The sequence below is a fragment of the Leptodactylus fuscus genome, chromosome 10 (genome assembly GCF_031893055.1).
Source record: "Leptodactylus fuscus isolate aLepFus1 chromosome 10, aLepFus1.hap2, whole genome shotgun sequence".
In the NCBI taxonomy this organism is placed as follows: Eukaryota; Metazoa; Chordata; class Amphibia; order Anura; family Leptodactylidae; genus Leptodactylus; species Leptodactylus fuscus.
The window spans coordinates 4,877,661-4,899,757 of NC_134274.1; the positions used below are offsets into that span (position 1 = coordinate 4,877,661).

General features: G+C 41.1%; 1 protein-coding gene across 1 annotated transcript in view; it reads right to left on the reverse strand.

The window, feature by feature from the left end:
- SORCS3 (sortilin related VPS10 domain containing receptor 3) overlaps positions 1–22,097 on the reverse strand; it is a 329,278-nt gene that overhangs the window by 193,706 nt on the left and 113,475 nt on the right. The window contains exon 3 of the mRNA XM_075287996.1: positions 4,385–4,484. Within this exon, the coding sequence (XP_075144097.1) occupies positions 4,385–4,484 (100 nt within the window). The remainder of the gene's footprint in view (positions 1–4,384; positions 4,485–22,097) is intronic.

Below are 22,097 nucleotides of genomic sequence, written 5' to 3' on the forward strand. Positions count from 1 at the left end.
TGAGCAGGCGTTATTCCTTAAGGTACAAAACCATTCATCTCAGCTCATTGACAATAACAATACCAGATAGGAAAGATGAAGCTCAATGTGCAGATATGTAAATGATTACCGGTGTCATTTGCCACAAGAACGCATAAAAAGTACTTGCCACTACTGCCCTACAAAGTAGGCTCTCTGAGGCTACTTTTGGGTAGTGTACCTTTTTAGATGACAGGTTGTTGAATGCTAAACATGCCTGTACAACACACAGACATATTGCAAAGTTGACAGACTTTGAGAGGGGATGCATCATTGGAAGGAAAGAAGCAGGATTGTTGTTTCAACAAATGTCCCTCTAGCTTTAGGGAGGTGTAGGAAGCAGTAGATATTTGAGGGCGCACACACAAGATGAACAGGCTCCAGGAACCCCAGATAGATCACCAGTGGAGAGGACTGTTGGCAAGCACGAGCAGCTCCCACAGCTTACATGTCCACCATCCATATCCCAGAAGGTAATATTGTGTCAGGACACCCAATACAGTGGTGCGGTCAGGAATCATCAGGACTGGTACAGACAGGGACTGCATCATATTTAATGATGAATTCACATTCTTTTAGGCATATGATGATGGTTGGGTTGGAGGACAAAGGTCTTGAGGTGAGCTCTGCCTTTGCAGAGCTTATCCTGTACTGATCCTGAGTTACATCTTGTATTATACTCCAGAGCTGCGCTCACTATTCTGCTGGTACAATAACTGTGTACATACATTACATTACTTATCCTGTATTATACTCCAGAGCTGCGCTCACTATTCTGCTGGTGCAGTCACTGTGTACATACATTACATTACTTATCCTGTATTATACTCCAGAGCTGCACTCACTATTCTGCTGGTGCAGTCACTGTGTACATACATTACATTACTTATCCTGTATTATACTCCAGAGCTGCGCTCACTATTCTGCTGGTACAGTCACTGTGTACATACATTACATTACTTATCCTGTATTATACTCCAGAGCTGCGCTCACTATTCTGCTGGTGCAGTCACTGTGTACATACATTACATTACTTATCCTGTATTATACTCCAGAGCTGCGCTCACTATTCTGCTGGTACAGTCACTGTGTACATACATTACATTACTTATCCTGTATTATACTCCAGAGCTGCGCTCACTATTCTGCTGGTACAGTCACTGTGTACATACATTACATTACTTATCCTGTATTATACTCCAGAGCTGCGCTCACTATTCTGCTGGTACAGTCACTGTGTACATACATTACATTACTTATCCTGTATTATACTCCAGAGCTGCGCTCACTATTCTGCTGGTGCAGTCACTGTGTACATACATTACATTACTTATCCTGTATTATACTCCAGAGCTGCGCTCACTATTCTGCATCCACCATCTACCGCTATCTTCATTCTCTGATTACTTGTATTCTATGATATAAATATTCTAATTCAATAAGAATGTTCAAATCAATAGAAATCTAATCGATTTCCCGTCGCCATCTCCATCCAATAAATAATGGAGTGATTATAATCTGACTTGTTTGATATATCTCAGGCCTCTGTATCAGCAGGACTACCACCCCCTCCCTCCTCCCTCTCTGCTCATTCCCGTCTCTGTTTTTATGTATGACTTTGGCGCATTCTTCATCTTTCCTCGCCGTGGTTTCATTAACCGGAGTCTACCTGCTCATTTTCCAGTGCTGGATACATTTACATGCTAATCGAGTGCCGCGACCAGAGAAAATTATAACAAACTTCCCATATTTTTTTAGGATTTGGGTTCTTTATGCGGCACATTTCCTGAGTTGAATAACATCCAGGATCTTGTTGTTCTAATTAGGCATAAATATCTCCCCCCGAGGGAGAACGCCACATCTCATTTCCCGAGTCCCTGCAACTCCTCTAATAATTTACAGAATTATTGTCACCGCTCCTACACCTGCATTTATGACGGAAATATAGATTTCTTTTCTCTGGCTTTATTACCCGGAATGGAACGGTAGCGCTCAGTTATTAGAGGATACGGAAGAAATATGGCCGAGATAGATAGATAGATAGATAGATAGATAGATAGATAGATAGATAGATAGGAGATAGATAGATAGGAGATAGATAGATAGATAGGAGATAGATAGATAGGAGATAGATAGATAGATAGATAGATAGATAGATAGATAGATAGGAGATAGATAGATAGATAGATAGATAGATAGATAGATAGGCGATAGATAGATAGATAGATAGATAGATAGATAGATAGATAGATAGATAGGAGATAGATAGATAGGAGATAGATAGATAGATAGATAGATAGATAGATAGATAGATAGGAGATAGATAGATAGATAGATAGATAGGCGATAGATAGATAGATAGGAGATAGATAGATAGATAGATAGATAGATAGATAGATAGATAGATAGATAGATAGATAGGAGATAGATAGATAGATAGGAGATAGATAGATAGATAGGAGATAGATAGATAGATAGATAGATAGATAGATAGATAGATAGATAGATAGATAGATAGATAGGAGATAGATAGATAGATAGATAGATAGATAGATAGATAGATAGGAGATAGATAGATAGATAGATAGATAGATAGATAGGAGATAGATAGATAGATAGATAGATAGATAGGCGATAGATAGATAGGAGATAGATAGATAGATAGATAGATAGATAGATAGATAGATAGGAGATAGATAGATAGATAGATAGATAGATAGATAGATAGATAGGAGATAGATAGATAGATAGATAGATAGGAGATAGATAGATAGATAGATAGATAGATAGATAGGAGATAGATAGATAGATAGATAGATAGATAGATAGAGTAGATGATAGATACAGTAGATAGATAGATAGGAGATGATGGATGGATGGATAGATGGATAGATAGATGTTGTAAACGTCTTTCAGACCATTTTAAAGAGGCTTAATCTAATAACAGGACTGGTTTCTACCAAATACAGCGCCATCTTTGGGTTGAATCTATTACTGCAGGAAGAGCATAAGGGGCTGGAGTGGTGGGAACCTTCTGTATACTGGAGCACAAGCACATGGTGGTAACAACTTGCTACAATGTAGAGACTTTACTGTAGTGGGTGACACTGAATGCAGTGAGCTCTTGGGCTCTCCTAGTGGTGGTTGTGGGCATACATCATTTTTGTCACTTCTTTGTCTTTGCTGAAGATTTGGACCTCTGTATCAGAAAACAACGGTCCATAAAGGTCTAGATAGATGTATATGATCTAGGATCTGTCCTTCAGTCCACTCAGTGAGTATATGTAGCATGTGACATGAGTGATGTCATTGGGCAGGTGCAGTGATGTCACAATTGCCATATTCTTGGTGTGGAACATTCACACTACTTTGCCATGATCCTGTGGTGATGAGACTGTATAAGTGATGCCATCTGAAGATGAAAGGCCGGGGATCAGTGGAGGTTTCAGATACATCTGGGAGGCGTCTGTAGGAGGACGGTGATGAATAGGACAAGTTCTCCGACATTGTCTTCCTTCTCATCTCCAGCTTGTCCTCCTCTCCTCCGCCGCCTCTGTAGTCATTCTCTGCTCTCACATCTCCATCTAATTCTAATTACTACAAGTCCTTGCTGTAACCTGGGAAGTTCCTGCTCAGCACTTCTCAATTTTTTTCAATATTTTTGGAATTGTGCAGAATCCCCATGAATTGTGGCTTGGTGCTGCAGGAGAGGACTGCTCCTTCCCCTATGCCACCCTAAAGATATACAGATGCCCATAGACTGCCCCATGGCTTAACCTGCCTGACTACTCTCTAAGCGGCACCACATGTACCTGACAACCTCTGATCCCCAATATCAGCCATGCGAGGCGTCATGTAACTACTGCACCCGCCATCTCATGTCTACGGCTTACTTCAATGTCTCATTATCATTACAGCCTATTAGAAGGGGTACTGTGTCTGTTTAGGTAGACTTCTGTGTTTTCAGGGTCTTGTAGAAAATGTAAATATGCTTTTTTTTTTTTGTGTAAGGTGTAACTTGCTCTAGCACCACCTTCTGGAAGGTAGCACCCTATAGATCAATGCCTGGTTTATCTGAAACCTAGAGCTACAGTCAAGGATTATAGTTAAGCCAGTAGATCTCCTCCAAAGGGGGCCTTGTCACTAGGAGGAGATCTCAGATCATGTCACTAGAAAAACCAGGCATTGATATAAGGATCTGCCGTCCAAAAGGTGGCACTAGAGCAAGTTCTATTTCCACCAGAATACTTAGAAGGGCATGTGTGCTCTATAAAACCCTGCACAGTGTGAGAGCAGTCCTGTCCTTATAGAATGGCCCTGCATGAAGTCACCATATCAGGGTACTAGTAGTATACGGCGCCATTACCTTCCTCTTGTTGGTGGGGCTCACGTACAGGTAGCTGAGGACGGTTTTCAGCCCCACCTTCTCGTTAAATTTTTCATACGTTGTTCCGTAATCCGTTGACCTGGAAAAGACAAAGATGTCAGTGCGGTGAGCGAAAACCAAATACAGTCAGAATTCTACAGAAGAGTCAAGAGTATATAAGCCATGATACACCAGTATATACAAACATCAGCCATAACAATAAAACCTGACACCATATTGGACCCTTACAGTAATTTGTGCTTCTGTGGGGTCCACCAACATGCACATCAACACCACCTTGGGCACCCAAGAATGACCAGTTGTCCCCCTCCCCCGTCCGCCTTGAGCACTTTGGGTTTGTTGCCACTAAACTTGTCCCTGCCACTAAGAGGTTAAAAATTTGTTTTACTTAATATTTTAATGCATTGCTTTAATAGAAGCTTACATTGTATCGGAGAGAAAAGTCGAGGAGAACGTTATGAAGCTGCGCCTCCCTCCTCCCCCTCTCACTTCCTCGGTCACAAAGGAAAAGCTCCTTTTAAGGTTTCCTTATCTGATGGTATTGTGTTTAAAGAAATGAATCTCCGGTTGGGTCTGTCTCAGCCGCCAGTTCAATGTGGTCCTGGGGGGGCGACTGACACATTAATAGGAAAACCACGGTCTGACTTTCACGCGATAAGAGGAGAGTGAGAACCGGCCGACACTTCTCTTAGTTTTCACTTTATCTGATTTCCTCGGCTTCCGGGAAGACATCTTGGGAATTATTAATCAAAGGCATTTGTTACCCGTCTCGGAATGTTTCTTAAGATTACACCGGACCACAAACAGACCGGTAAGGCCGAGCGCTGGAAAGGGGGAGGGGCATGTGACTCCTACGGATGGACCCGGGGAATCGTATTCGCTTTGGTTCCATTTTATCTAAAGGCTTAAGATTAAGTGAAATAGTGAAAGATCCGGAATAAGCAGAAGACGCCGTGGGCTGTATTTACTGCCGGCTTACACTTGTAATACCCTCGCCTGGATTATTTACCATGTACGGTGCGGTAAAATTACAATTCCCATCATGCACCTATTAGCTAAATGCGCTCTCCTGTTTGCAAGCTCTTACAGCCAATGACACGAGTTGGAGGCGAGCGAAACGTACGGCGAGAAATAAGCGAGCGTATGAAAAATTCATGGACTTCTTTATTTGTAGGAAGAAGGAATTGCGTAAATATGTCACCCGTCAGCACAAATAATAATAAAGAAACGCGTCGAAGGAAGAAAAGGAAGAGCGGTTTTATTTTCGAGACGACGCCTTGATGACAAAGGGGAAAACACAAAAGGATTCTGGAGAAGAGACACAAAAATGAAGGCAGCTGCGGAAACAATGCGATGGCGGGGCCGGGATCACTTGTTACATGTGGGAGGAATCACAGGGGTTTTCCAGGATCATTATATTGGGGGGGGGAGGGTTATGACAAAGTGGCAAAATCTCCCGGCCCCCGGTCCTACATTCGGGCGTTGTGTCCTCTATATTATGTGACAGCGCTGGAGGAGTCTCAGGGGATGCTGCAGGAAATCACCGGCCTCAATAGTCATCCACCTGACCTCAGACATGTCACCAGTACCCATCAGGTGACCATTGCAGGAAATCACCGGCCTCATTGGTCACCTGTTCTCAGATATGTCACCAGTACCCATGAGGTATCCACTGCAGAAACACCCCGGCCTCATTGGTCATCCACCTGACCTCAGACATGTCACCAGTAACCATCAGGTGACCACTGCAGGAAATCACCGGCCTCATTGGTCACCTGTTCTCAGATATGTCACCAGTACCCATGAGGTATCCACTGCAGAAACACCCCGGCCTCATTGGTCATCCACCTGACCTCAGACATGTCACCAGTAACCATCAGGTGACCACTGCAGGAAATCACTGTCCTCATTGGTCACCTGATCTCAGACACGTCATAAGTTCCCATGAGGTTAGTCCAGTGATTAGCCGTGGTGGTCACCTAACCATCTGCACTTTGGACCAACCAGCACAAGACACACCCCTTAAAGTGAATCTCCACCCCCAAGTAAACTTTAAAAAAAATCCACTTTATTTTACTGCACCCAAATACATTTCCAGAGATCCTAGAAAACCCCATTAAATTCAATCATGTCCCCTGGCAGTCACTATACTCAGCTCTTGCTGTAAGACACACCCCTTACATTGAATGCCCACCCCCGAGCTACCTAATAAAAGGAAAGAATCCTATCCTAAAATGTCCTATATTTACTGAATAATATCTTTACATATTTTGGAGTGGGCAATTCATTTCTTATACCTATAGCCTTATCTATCTGCTTGCTAAGGGTAACACAGCAATTGCTTATCTGAGGTGCCCTCTGGGATTGAAATCCTTGTCAGGGCAGCCTCGGTCCTTGTCAATTCTCCCCCTCTGCTTCTACTCTGCACCCCATGGATTCTGACCACTTAAAGCCCAATAACGTTCTCCCACCACCTTCTGCCCTGGATTTTTTTTTTTTTAAAGCCCCCTACTCCCTCACTAAGGACTTAAGCACAAGGTTCTTGAGGTTCCAGTGCTCTGCTGGGGTGTTCTATAGCTTGATTCCTGGTTCGCATTGGCTTGAATAATTTGGCTTCCTAATTAGCCTGTTTTGACTTGTGCCAGACTACTGTAGTTGACCGGACACTGCCTGCCCTGACCTCTCTCCTACTTCAACATGACATCTGCCTGGTGACTTGTTAGTCCGTCCTCGACAGTACACGAACAAGGTTTGTACAGCATGCATCCAATAAAGAGGATATGAGAATAGTCCTTGACACTGACGTAACAAGTCAATTAGACCGAGAACCCGATACATCAGGTAAAGCATGTAACTTATAGGTCACATGACCTCCATATATTACTGAAAAACATTACAATCTGGAAAAAGGAGTTAAATTAGAAAGTTGTCGGCGAGGTACGGGAGACTTGTTATTGATTTATCCTGGACAACCCCTTTCAACCTTAGACAACCCCTTTAAGGCTTTCTCTGCCTTCCCACACATTTCCACCAAAGCCAACGTCTTATCCAGTATTCCTACTTTTGGCTTTCAAATTGATTTGATATTAAAAAAAAAAAAAAAAAAAAAAAAAAAAAATTGCAGAAATTGGAAGGTTGTTTTTGTTTCATTTCACCTTTAACGGTAAAAGCATTTCAAGATCGTTTTATTTCTCCTTCTCTTCGCGAGCTGCATCAGGAGGTTTATAAAGATTTCCGCTCTCTGTCTTATTGCATTCGCTGAAGGTTAAATTGCAGACAATCAGGAGCTGTTTGTAGTCACTCGGTACATAATAAACATTGTTTAGATTTGTTCATTCTGCAATCACTAAGAGGGGAAAACTTGTTTCAGCAAAACAAACAGACATCTCCAAATTAAAAATAAAAACAACAGATCAGTCGGAATCACGGCCGGAATATCGGAGCTGATAAAAAGGAGAAACATGGAAATCGTCCTGGACTTAAAGGGACATTCCAGAAAAAGCTAATTACAGCCAGTGGAGGTCCTGAGAGAGAAGGGCATGAAAGAGCAACCCGATCATCACAAAACATAACATAATACGACCTCCTATGTACAAGGATATAACTACTATAATACTACCTCCTATGTACAGGAATATAACTACTATAATACTACTCCTATGTACAAGAATATAACTACTATAATACTGCCCCCTATGTACAAGAATATAACTACTATAATACTGCTCCTATGTACAAGAATATAACTACTATAATACTGCTCCTATGTACAAGAATATAACTACTATAATACTACTCCTATGTACAAGAATATAACTACTATAATACTACTCCTATGTACAAGAATATAACTACTATAATACTACCTCCTATGTACAAGAATATAACTACTATAATACTGCTCCTATGTACAAGAATATAACTACTATAATACTACTCCTATGTACAAGAATATAACTACTATAATACTGCTCCTATGTACAAGAATATAACTACTATAATACTACTCCTATGTACAAGAATATAACTACTATAATACTACTCCTATGTACAAGAATATAACTACTATAATACTGCTCCTATGTACAAGAATATTAGTATAATACTGCTCCTATGTACAAGAATATAACTACTATAATACTGCTCCTATGTACAAGAATATAACTACTATAATACTACTCCTATGTACAAGAATATAACTACTATAATACTGCTCCTATGTACAAGAATATAACTACTATAATACTACTCCTATGTACAAGAATATAACTACTATAATACTACTCCTATGTACAAGAATATAACTACTATAATACTGCCCCCTATGTACAAGAATATAACTACTATAATACTACTCCTATGTACAAGAATATAACTACTATAATACTGCTCCTATGTACAAGAATATAACTACTATAATACTACTCCTATGTACAAGAATATAACTACTATAATACTACTCCTATGTACAAGAATATAACTACTATAATACTACTACTATGTACAAGAATATAACTACTATAATACTACTACTATGTACAAGAATATAACTACTATAATACTGCTCCTATGTACAAGAATATAACTACTATAATACTACTCCTATGTACAAGATATAACTACTATAATACTACTCCTATGTACAAGAATATAACTACTATAATACTACTCCTATGTACAAGATATAACTACTATAATACTACTCCTATGTACAAGAATATAACTACTATAATACTACTCCTATGTACAAGAATATAACTACTATAATACTACCTCCTATGTACAGGAATATAACTACTATAATACTACTCCTATGTACAAGAATATAACTACTATAATACTGCCCCCTATGTACAAGAATATAACTACTATAATACTGCTCCTATGTACAAGAATATAACTACTATAATACTACTCCTATGTACAAGAATATAACTACTATAATACTACTCCTATGTACAAGAATATAACTACTATAATACTGCCCCCTATGTACAAGAATATAACTACTATAATACTACTCCTATGTACAAGAATATAACTACTATAATACTGCTCCTATGTACAAGAATATAACTACTATAATACTACTCCTATGTACAAGAATATAACTACTATAATACTACTCCTATGTACAAGAATATAACTACTATAATACTACTACTATGTACAAGAATATAACTACTATAATACTACTACTATGTACAAGAATATAACTACTATAATACTGCTCCTATGTACAAGAATATAACTACTATAATACTACTCCTATGTACAAGATATAACTACTATAATACTACTCCTATGTACAAGAATATAACTACTATAATACTACTCCTATGTACAAGATATAACTACTATAATACTACTCCTATGTACAAGAATATAACTACTATAATACTACCTCCTATGTACAAGAATATAACTACTATAATACTACAGCTATGTACAAGAATATAACTACTATAATACTGCTCCTATGTAGAAGAATATAACTACTATAATACTACTCCTATGTACAAGAATATAACTACTATAATACTACTCCTATGTACAAGAATATAACTACTAGAGATGAGCGAACAGTGTTCTATCGAACACATGTTCGATCGGATATCAGGGTGTTCGCCATGTTCGAATCGAATCGAACACCACGTGGTAAAGTGCGCCAAAATTCGATTCCCCTCCCACCTTCCCTGGCGCCTTTTTTGCACCAATAACAGCGCAGGGGAGGTGGGACAGGAACTACGACACTGGGGGCATTGAAAAAAATTGGAAAAAGTCATTGGCTGCCGAAATCAGGTGACCTCCATTTTAGACGAATAGTGGATTTCAAATCCGGGTCATATGAGAATGTGAACTTTGTGACTATGAGACAGGGATAGCTGTACAGGCAGGGATAGCTAGGGATAACCTTTATTTAGGGGGGAATGTTATTAAAAATAACTTTTTGGGGCTCTATCGGGTGTGTAATTGTGATTTTTGTGAGATAAACTTTTTCCCATAGGGATGCATTGGCCAGCGCTGATTGGCCGAATTCCGTACTCTGGCCAATCAGTGCTGGCCAATGCATTCTATTAGCTTGATGAAGCAGAGTGTGCACAAGGGTTCAAGCGCACCCTCGGCTCTGATGTAGCAGAGCCGAGGCTGCACAAGGGTTCAAGCGCACCCTCGGCTCTGATGTAGGAGAGCCGAGGGTGCACTTGAACCCTTGTGCACCCTCAGCTCTGCTACATCAGAGCCGAGGGTGCGCTTGAACCCTTGTGCACACTCTGCTTCATCAAGCTAATAGAATGCATTGGCCAGCGCTGATTGGCCAATGTATTCTATTAGCCTGATGAAGTAGAGCTGAATGTGTGTGCTAAGCACACACATTCAGCTCTACTTCATCGGGCTAATAGAATGCATTGGCCAGCGCTGATTGGCCAGAGTACGGAACTCGACCAATCAGCGCTGGCTCTGCTGGAGGAGGCGGAGTCTAAGATCGCTCCACACCAGTCTCCATTCAGGTCCGACCTTAGACTCCGCCTCCTCCGGCAGAGCCAGCGCTGATTGGCCGAAGGCTGGCCAATGCATTCCTATGCGAATGCAGAGACTTAGCAGTGCTGAGTCAGTTTTGCTCAACTACACATCTGATGCACACTCGGCACTGCTACATCAGATGTAGCAATCTGATGTAGCAGAGCCGAGGGTGCACTAGAACCCCTGTGCAAACTCAGTTCACGCTAATAGAATGCATTGGCCAGCGCTGATTGGCCAATGCATTCTATTAGCCCGATGAAGTAGAGCTGAATGTGTGTGCTAAGCACACACATTCAGCACTGCTTCATCAAGCCAATACAATGCATTAGCCAGTGCTGATTGGCCAGAGTACGGAATTCGGCCAATCAGCGCTGGCTCTGCTGGAGGAGGCGGAGTCTAAGGTCGCTCCACACCAGTCTCCATTCAGGTCCGACCTTAGACTCCGCCTCCTCCGGCAGAGCCAGCGCTGATTGGCCGAAGGCTGGCCAATGCATTCCTATGCGAATGCATACTTAGCAGTGCTGAGTCAGTTTTGCTCAACTACACATCTGATGCACACTCGGCACTGCTACATCAGATGTAGCAATCTGATGTAGCAGAGCCGAGGGTGCACTAGAACCCCTGTGCAAACTCAGTTCACGCTAATAGAATGCATTGGCCAGCGCTGATTGGCCAATGCATTCTATTAGCCCGATGAAGTAGAGCTGAATGTGTGTGCTAAGCACACACATTCAGCACTGCTTCATCACGCCAATACAATGCATTAGCCAGTGCTGATTGGCCAGAGTACGGAATTCGGCCAATCAGCGCTGGCTCTGCTGGAGGAGGCGGAGTCTAAGATCGCTCCACACCAGTCTCCATTCAGGTCCGACCTTAGACTCCGCCTCCTCCAGCAGAGCCAGCGCTGATTGGTCGAGTTCCGTACTCTGGCCAATCAGCGCTGGCCAATGCATTCTATTAGCGTGAACTGAGTTTGCACAGGGGTTCTAGTGCACCCTCGGCTCTGCTACATCAGATTGCTACATCTGATGTAGCAGTGCCGAGTGTGCATCAGATGTGTAGTTGAGCAAAACTGACTCAGCACTGCTAAGTCTGCATTCGCATAGGAATGCATTGGCCAGCCTTCGGCCAATCAGCGCTGGCTCTGCCGGAGGAGGCGGAGTCTAAGGTCGGACCTGAATGGAGACTGGTGTGGAGCTATCTTAGACTCCGCCTCCTCCAGCAGAGCCAGCGCTGATTGGTCGAGTTCCGTACTCTGGCCAATCAGCACTGGCCAATGCATTTCTATGGGGAAAAGTTAGCTTGCGAAAATCGCAAACTGACAGGGATTTCCATGAAATAAAGTGACTTTTATGCCCCCAGACATGCTTCCCCTGCTGTCCCAGTGTCATTCCAGGGTGTTGGTATCATTTCCTGGGGTGTCATAGTGGACTTGGTGACCCTCCAGACACGAATTTGGGTTTCCCCCTTAACGAGTTTATGTTCCCCATAGACTATAATGGGGTTCGAAACCCATTCGAACACTCGAACAGTGAGCGGCTGTTCGAATCGAATTTCGAACCTCGAACATTTTAGTGTTCGCTCATCTCTAATACCTACTATAATACTACTCTTATGTACAAGAATATAACTACTATAATACTACTCCTATGTACAAGAATATAACTACTATAATACTGCTCCTATGTACAAGAATATAACTACTATAATACTGCTCCTATGTACAAGAATATAACTACTATAATACTGCTCCTATGTAGAAGAATATAACTACTATAATACTGCTCCTATGTAGAAGAATATAACTACTATAATACTACTCCTATGTACAAGAATATAACTACTATAATACTACTCCTATGTACAAGAATATAACTACTATAATACTGCTCCTATGTACAAGAATATAACTACTATAATACTACCTCCTATGTACAAGAATATAACTACTATAATACTACTCCTATGTACAAGAATATAACTACTATAATACTACTATGTACAAGAATATAACTACTATAATACTACTCCTATGTACAAGAATATAACTACTATAATACTACTCCTATGTACAAGAATATAACTACTATAATACTGCTCCTATGTACAAGAATATAACTACTATAATACTGCTCCTATGTACAAGGATATAACTGCTATAATACTACTCCTATGTAGAAGAATATAACTACTATAATACTGCTCCTATGTAGAAGAATATAACTACTATAATACTGCTCCTATGTAGAAGAATATAACTACTATAATACTACTCCTATGTACAAGAATATAACTACTATAATACTACTCCTATGTACAAGAATATAACTACTATAATACTGCTCCTATGTACAAGGATATAACTGCTATAATACTACTCCTATGTAGAAGAATATAACTACTATAATACTGCTCCTATGTAGAAGAATATAACTACTATAATACTGCTCCTATGTAGAAGAATATAACTACTATAATACTACTCCTATGTACAAGAATATAACTACTATAATACTACTCCTATGTACAAGAATATAACTACTATAATACTGCTCCTATGTACAAGAATATAACTACTATAATACTACCTCCTATGTACAAGAATATAACTACTATAATACTACTCCTATGTACAAGAATATAACTACTATAATACTACTATGTACAAGAATATAACTACTATAATACTACTTCTATGTACAAGAATATAACTACTATAATACTACTCCTATGTACAAGAATATAACTACTATAATACTACTCCTATGTAGAAGAATATAACTACTATAATACTGCTCCTATGTAGAAGAATATAACTACTATAATACTGCTCCTATGTAGAAGAATATAACTACTATAATACTGCTCCTATGTACAAGAATATAACTACTATAATACTACTCCTATGTACAAGAATATAACTACTATAATACTACTCCTATGTACAGGAATATAACTACTATAATACTACTCCTATGTACAAGAATATAACTACTATAATACTACTCCTATGTACAAGAATATAACTACTATAATACTACTTCTATGTACAAGAATATAACTACTATAATACTACTCCTATGTACAAGAATATAACTACTATAATACTGCTCCTATGTACAAGAATATAACTACTATAATACTGCTCCTATGTACAAGAATATAACTACTATAATACTGCTCCTATGTACAAGAATATAACTACTATAATACTGCTCCTATGTACAAGAATATAACTACTATAATACTGCTCCTATGTACAAGAATATAACTACTATAATACTGCTCCTATGTACAATAATATAACTACTATAATACTGCTCCTATGTACAAGAATATAACTACTATAATACTACCTCCTATGTACAAGAATATAACTACTATAATACTGCTCCTATGTACAAGAATATAACTACTATAATACTGCTCCTATGTACAAGTATATAACTACTATAATACTACTATATATGAGTATGTGCGGTATTATTTCCCCGGTTAGATTCCTTCTATATTACTGCGGATGTATTTTGCTATTTGCCGGTATTTATTAATCTTCAGATAATAATTCTCCCGCGCGCCGCTCAGTAAACATCTCTTTTCTGTACATGTTCGGGTGTATTGGGCGGCTGCCAAGTCTCTCCGTTTATTCGGTGACTTATATTTGCATATCTCTAATAACATATAATAACATTTTCCACTTCGCTCAGATCTGAGAAGGTTCTTGAAAAGGAAATTATACCCAAAATAAGTTGGACTTAATTACCTTTCAGAAAGTGCAATCTCTCCTGTCACCGATCTCTCTCTGAAACATTTGCAGCTGCAAACTTTCATTCCATTGCTGGGAGAACTGAAATGATCTGATAGCGGAAGGTTTCTGCGGCTTCTTACAATGGGATCAAATTGGGCCGAAAGTCAAGTTCAATCAAATTATCGTTTAAAGGGCCGGTACACCATTAAGTCCTTATTTCTATGACGTCACATGGTCTCTGTATCGTCGTCTCTTCTGTAGGTTACTTGTCTGATTTTAAGTAGCGGTATTGTATCCTGTGATATTGAGCTTCACCTCTTCTTCTCAAGACACTGATGACGTGTCTTCTGGTCACATGGCCGTATTACAGCTCAGTCCCAATCAAATGATTGAGCTGCAATACCAAGCATGGCCACTATACAATATAGGGCACTGTTCTCATTAAGTAGTGAAGAGGTCACAGCATTCAGTATCATAGGACAACCCTTCACATTCTGATTTAAGGAACCTAAAATAAATTTCTTTCACCTGATACAAGAATAAGGTCCCAGTAATAGTGGGGAAAATAGTCTACGGGATCCACAGCTTCTATCTTCAGGTTTCCCTGAGCTGGTGTTGATGTGTCACTTAGACAATTCTTGTAGAAAATAGGAGATTCTGCTCCCTAACTCTCCGCAGTCTACAAGTTATCATACAATAAAGCACTTGGGGTAAGATAGAAAACTGATTGCCTTTGCTTCTCTGTCGTCTCTTCCTTCTATCCCCTCTCCATAGACCTCTATGGGAACATATAATCTAATACTTGAGTTATCTGGCAGTCCGACTTGGGAGACAAAGATGGATTCGGCAGAGATGTCATAGTTAATATCCATTTAGAAAGCTGGAGAAGTGGAGAAAGGAGCATTATCCTCTGATCAGATCTTATAGAATTTCTTCTATTTGCTTGTACAGTCGATTTATGCAAAGTTTGCAGAAAAGTTAGGGACCATTAGAAATATTCTTTCATCTTTTTCGAGCATTTAGTTACTTTGGTGGGTGTTATGGCAACCCAGTGCTATGAAAAGTATGACCCCTCCCAGCTCAAGTGGACCAACGCCAACTTCAATTTGGCACCTAAAGGGGGTGTCTAGGACTAGAACATTGATTGCTCTTTGATTGGTCTCTTCAATACATTCACAGCACAGCGCCATCCACTGTATAGTGGCTGTTCCTAGTATTGCAGTCCGGTCCCATTTATTTGAATGCCGTATAGGCATGGACTAACAAATGTGATGCCTGAGACTCGTAAGTGGAGCTCCGTATCATAGTCCGGGATAATCCTATTAAATTTATACGAATACCATATAAAGGGGTACTCCAACCTGCTGATTCACATACAGGGCCCCCCTGATCGTTGCGTGTCCAGCAGTCAGACCTCCATTGATCTGTATTTGCTGGAACGGCCCACAATGGGTTGAGTTAAAGTACGCCACGTCTGTAAGGGGAAAATCCCTTTAAGGCTAATCCTAGCGGTACATTTGTAATACTCCTATAATACAGAGCGATAAATCTCTGCGGCTCCGGGAACTCCTCAGAGTATAAACCATCTCTCTAAACTCCCGGGCGGCCGCTGAGGTCCCGAGCGCAATAATCCGATTCCCAGTAAGAATATTTCTCCGCGCGGCCGAGATAATTAATAAATTCATTCACTTTTTTTTTCCCCTCCAAGAACAAGTTGAGTTTCGCGTCTCAGAAACCTAATTTGTTTCCACTGTATGACAATTTCTTCCCATCAAGACCAATTTTGGCATCTGCATAGCTGAGCAGTCAGTGACTGAAATCATCTGCGAGCGGTGGAATGGCGAGCTCCGGGGGTGAAGGCGCAACTTTCCTGCCGAGCTGGCGGATGTGACTTCTACCTGATTTAGGATTGGCGGGGCCCGCGCTCCTCAAATATTACCTGGCCGTCATGATAGATCAATGGGAATTTGCCACTTAACCTCCTTGTCTGATGTCGGGCTCGCAGGATGTGGTTGTGTTGCAATTTTTTACACCAATTTTTGCAAAGTGAAATATGTTATCAGGTCGGCGTACAGGATCCATTAGGGGGAGCTACAGAGCTAACTGTATACTGTTATACCTCATTGGAAGCTCAGTATGCAGCATGCTCCTGAGCTCCCCCTAGTGGTGGCTGAAGACAGAATGTTATTCTTTATCTCTGTCTATGCAGGGGATTTGACACTTTGTATCAAGACATATATACTGTAACACTAAAGTATCAAACTACTTAGCAGATACTATGACACCTAAAGACAACAAGTAGACAAGGAGCTCAGTGGTGGATCAGAAGATGACTATTTTGGGCAGCAGCCAAGTCCCCCAGGCCCATGGCTGCCCAAAAATACATCTTGTCCTATACAGATGGCTGTGATACAACGCAGAACGGACATATCAGGGGTCATGTGCTCCATTCCAAACACATATGGCTCTGAACCCCATCACCCCTGGACTCTCTCTACCCCACCTTTGTAGATGTCGTCCTGCCACACCTGATTGCTACTTGATCCCTATCAGATGATGACCCCTTCCCATCCACTCTCCAGAATCTGCCCTACACAAGGACCCCCGCGGCGCCATCTCTTGCAAGGAAGCAGAATATCTGCTGCAAGAAATGATCACTGAATGACCGGACCCCCTGTCACCTGACCTGCTGTTTTAGTGGTCCATGTCTCTGTTTTTCAGGGCTCCTGATGGACCAAACAATGGAGAGTTGGCATTGGTTCGTCATTCAGGCTTAAAGGGGTTTTAGGGGACTCCACATTCTAGACTTTTCCTTAGGTCAGGTCATCGATATCTTGGCTCCGACAGCCCCCTTTTCATTTCAATATCTTATTTCCATTACAAAGTTCCTTCCAGTCCCCGGCACTGTTCACGTATAAGGGCAGGTTCACTTTAAGATGCAACAATGTAGCAAAAATTTGTTTGCAAATTTCGATTTCAAATGAAGCAACTCCTAGGTTATAGAAGTATCCAATGTGAATGTAGACTTATCCATGACCGTGCACGAAGTCTGCGAGGTCGGAGTGTTACAGGAATGCTAAATCCCCCCCGGATTGTCTCCCCAGATACAAGGTCTGAAGTAAAGGAACTTTCCCGACTTCTTCTCCAAGCAGACTTCTCAGATCAATGTAACATGGACGCCGGTGCCACAGCCATTATGTGGTTAATTAGTGAGCGCTCGATCATTAGCCTAATGAATGTCGTTTGTAAAACCTCCAGGAACGCTATCGCAGGTTGCAGATGGTAATGCCGATCCTCCGAGGGGTCACGTTTTTTGTCTAAGTGACTGTGGAAAATAATAAATTGGAGTCTGAAGACGAATAAACTGCCAGGACGAGGCCCGAAAAGCAGATTAACCTTCAGCAGACCTAATGCACGGCCGCAATATTGTCACCTACCGAGACGCCGCCGGCCCCAACACTAAGACCCAATAGCTCCTCTACCGCCATGTGATATGGGAATGGGCTGAGAGTTATCCAATGGCCTCTGTATGTTGTAAATCTACACGAAACAAGACGTAACCCTACTGTTCTACAGCAAGCCTTATACTCCAGTCACAGCTAGAGCTGCACTCACAATTGGAATCCATTAGCCTTGCAAATTTACTGGACTGCAATTGTATGATTGCATCAAAAAGATACAAGTCTATGACTCGCTATGAAGGGGTGTGATCTGTACTTGGAGGGGTTAACCTAGAGAAGACCCCTTTATTATATTGGGGGTCTGTTGAGATTGCAACAATCAGCCGGAATCTATAGACAAACGTGACCATAAGTGTTCAACTTCCCTGCAGCGCCACCTCAGGGCATATTAAGTATTACATGGTGTCCACTACTATCAATGGGATGTCTGTGTATTGCAGGACAGGACGGGTCCTCCAGTCATGAACAAAGGAGCACAACCCACCACCCCAATACTGAATAGGGGACACCCCTTTAAGAAACTCTTCGCAGTCTTGGATTTGTTTCACAGTAGATATTTGGACACGTTTTACCTTTTTGAATCCAACGAGGTTACATCCACCAGCGTAAGAATTTCTACATCACAGGGCAGAAAAACATTGCCGGAGCGAACATCTGGAATCGGAAAGTCCTGGGTGATTGAAACTCACAACGATTAATTAACGCGGACGCGGGAAGTGCCAGGAGGAGCCCCGACCGCGCCGTCTTGGCTTCGGTCGATACAATTCAGCACAACGAGAACAAAATGTAAAAAAAAAAAGAATCTGCAGTGAAGAGCAGCATTAATAAATCATGTATGTATAAAGCGAGCGCGCCAGCTGTGCGACTTTAACCAGAGGTCACTGACTGATAGATTCACTGGTCAGAGCCAAGACCAGGTTCATGGTAAAGGTCAAATAGAAAGCAATTAAAGGGAGAGAAGAGGCGAACTGGTGAAGGATGAGCCACTTTACAGGGAGGCCTCCTTAAAGGGTATGAATATTTCAGTATCTACCTTAATACAAATACCTTACAAATAACTCCGTCCTGCAAACTTAGCCTTCTATTCAGACCACTACAGTCTAGCAGATTCTGTATATAATGGGAAGAGCTGGAAACCAATGACTGACCCAGAGGAGCTGCCAATCCAAAAAGGGTTAAAACAACAAAGTCTGATATCTTCCAAAAACAGCGCCCCACCTGCCCATATGTTATATTACAGCTTCACGTTACTTCAATGCAGCTGAACTGCAGAACCAGAACCTATAGACAGAAGTGACACAGATTCTAGAAGGATGGCGATGTTCCCCTTTAAGATCTTAGATGCCACAATCACTGCTGATAGCGCTGTGACCGCCGGGCCTACTACTTTATAATGATATCCCGAGGCCTTACACAGGGCCCGCGGCCATCCGGGGAGAGCGCCGAGTAAGGCAATTTATAGCTATGCCCTAAGAGAGAAGTGCAGAAGGAACAAAATATCAGAATATACAGAATATCCAAAAGTTATCTACATCATATACTGTTATATCTAAGCTGTGTCATATCTATCTATCTATCTATCTATCTATCTATCTATCAATCATCTATCTATCTATTATCTATCTATCTATCTATCTATCTCCTATCTATCTATCTATCTATCTATCTATCTCCTTCCTATCTATCTATCTCCTTCCTATCTATCTATCTATCTATCTATCTATCTATCTATCTGTCTCCTTCCTATCTATCTATCTATCTATCTATCTATCTATCTATCTATCTCTCTATCTCCTTCCTATCTATGTATCTATCTATCTATCTATCTATCTCCTTCCTATCTATCTATCTATCTATCTATCTATCTATCTATCTATCTATCTCCTATCTGTCTCCTTCCTATCTATCTATCTATCTCCTTCCTATCTATCTATCTATCTATCTATCTATCTATCTATCTCCTGTCTATCTATCTACAGTCATGGCCAAAAGCATTGAGACTGCCACAAATCTCCTCTTGTCACATGATCTGCTCCCTCTGGTTTCTGTGTGTTTGTCAGATGTTTTTATCACATACAGAAATAGAATTGCAATCATATTCTGAGTAATAAAAGCTTATAGTGACAGTTAGAAGGAGTTAGTGCAGCGTTGTAATATTTGCAGTGTTGACCCTTCTTCTTCAGGACCTCTGCAATTCTCCCTGGCATGCTCTCAATCACCTTCTGCACCAAATCCTGACTGATAGCCGTCCATTCTTGCACAATCAATGCTTGCATTTTGTCAGAATTTGTAGGTTTTTGTTTGTCCACCCGTCTCTTGATGATTGACCACAAGTTCTCAATGGGATTAAGATCTGGGGAGTTTCCAGGCCATGGACCCAAAATCTCTGTTTTGTTCCCTGGGCCATTTAGTTCTCCCCTTTGCTTTATGGCAAGGTGCTCCATCATGCTGGAAAAGACATTGTTGATGGCCAAACTGCTCTTGGAGGGTTGGGAGAAGTTGATCTTGGAGGACATTCTGGTCCCATTCTTTATTCATGGCTGTGTTTTTAGGTAAGACTGTGAGAGAGCCGATTCCCTTGGCTGAGAAGCCACCCCACACATGAATGGTTTCAGGATGCTTTACAGTTGGCATGAGACAAGACTGGTGGTAGCGCTCACCTCGTCTTCTCCGAATAAGCTGTTTTCCAGATGTCCCAATCAATCGAAAAGGGGATTCATCAGAGAAAATGACTTTCCCCCAGTCCTCAGCAGTCCACTCCCTGTACCTTTTGCAGAATATCAGTCTGTCCCTGATGTTTTTTCTGGAGAGAAGTGGCTTCTTTGCTGCCCTCCTTCAGACCAGGCCTTGCTCCAAGAGTCTCTGTCTCACAGTGCGTGCAGATGCCCTCACACCTGCCTGCTGCTATTCCTGAGCAAGCTCTGCACTGCTGGTAGCCCGATCCCGCAGCTGAAACACTTTTAAGAGACGGTCCTGGCGCTTGCTGGTCTTTCTTCGGCGCCCTGGAGCCTTTTTGCCAACAATGGAACCTCTGTCCTTGAAGTTCTTGATGATGCGATAGATTGCTGACTGAGGTGCAATCTTTCTAGCTGAGATACTCTTCCCTGTTAGGCCATTTTTGTGCAGTGCAATGATGACTGCACGTGTTTCTTTAGAGATAACCATGGTTAACAGAAGAGAAACAATGATGCCAAGCACCAGCCTCCTTTTACAGTGTCCAGTGGTGTCATTCTTACTTAATCATGACAGATTGATCTCCAGCCCTGTCCTCATCAACACCCACACCTGTTACTGGAGCAATCACTGAAACGATGTTAGCTGGTCCTTTTAAGGCAGGGCTGCAGTGATGTTGAAATGTGTTTTGGGGGATAAAGTTCATTTTCTAGGCAAATATTGACTTTACAAGTAATTTCTGTGAAGCTGATCACTCTTTATAGCATTCTGGAGTATATGCAAATTGCCATTAGGAAAACTGAAGCAGTAGACTTTGTAACAATTACTATTTGTATCATTCTCAAAACTTTTGGCCATGACTCTATCTATCTATCTATCTATCTCCTATCTATCTATCTCCTATCTATCTATCTATCTCCTATCTATCTATCTATCTATCTATCTATCTATCTATCTATCTATCTATTTATCCTTCCATCCAGACAACCACTAGTCCAGTGCAGAAATGTCTCTGTATTGACCTCCATCAGTGAGTGACTCCATGGACACGTTGACCATTCCCTATACAAGGTATGGACAGCGCAGTGTATATAATGTAAGGTTTACCCTGCTGGTCTCCACATATACAAATACAAGACGCTTGTCTATAAATGATTATACGTCTCAGAGTTCTAGCAGTTTCTTCTGTGTGTGTTGCTTTCTGTCCATTCCTCCCATTAGTATCACAGCCGGTAACATAACACAATATTTCTGACTCCGGCTCTAAAATGCAGAAAGGAGATAAAAT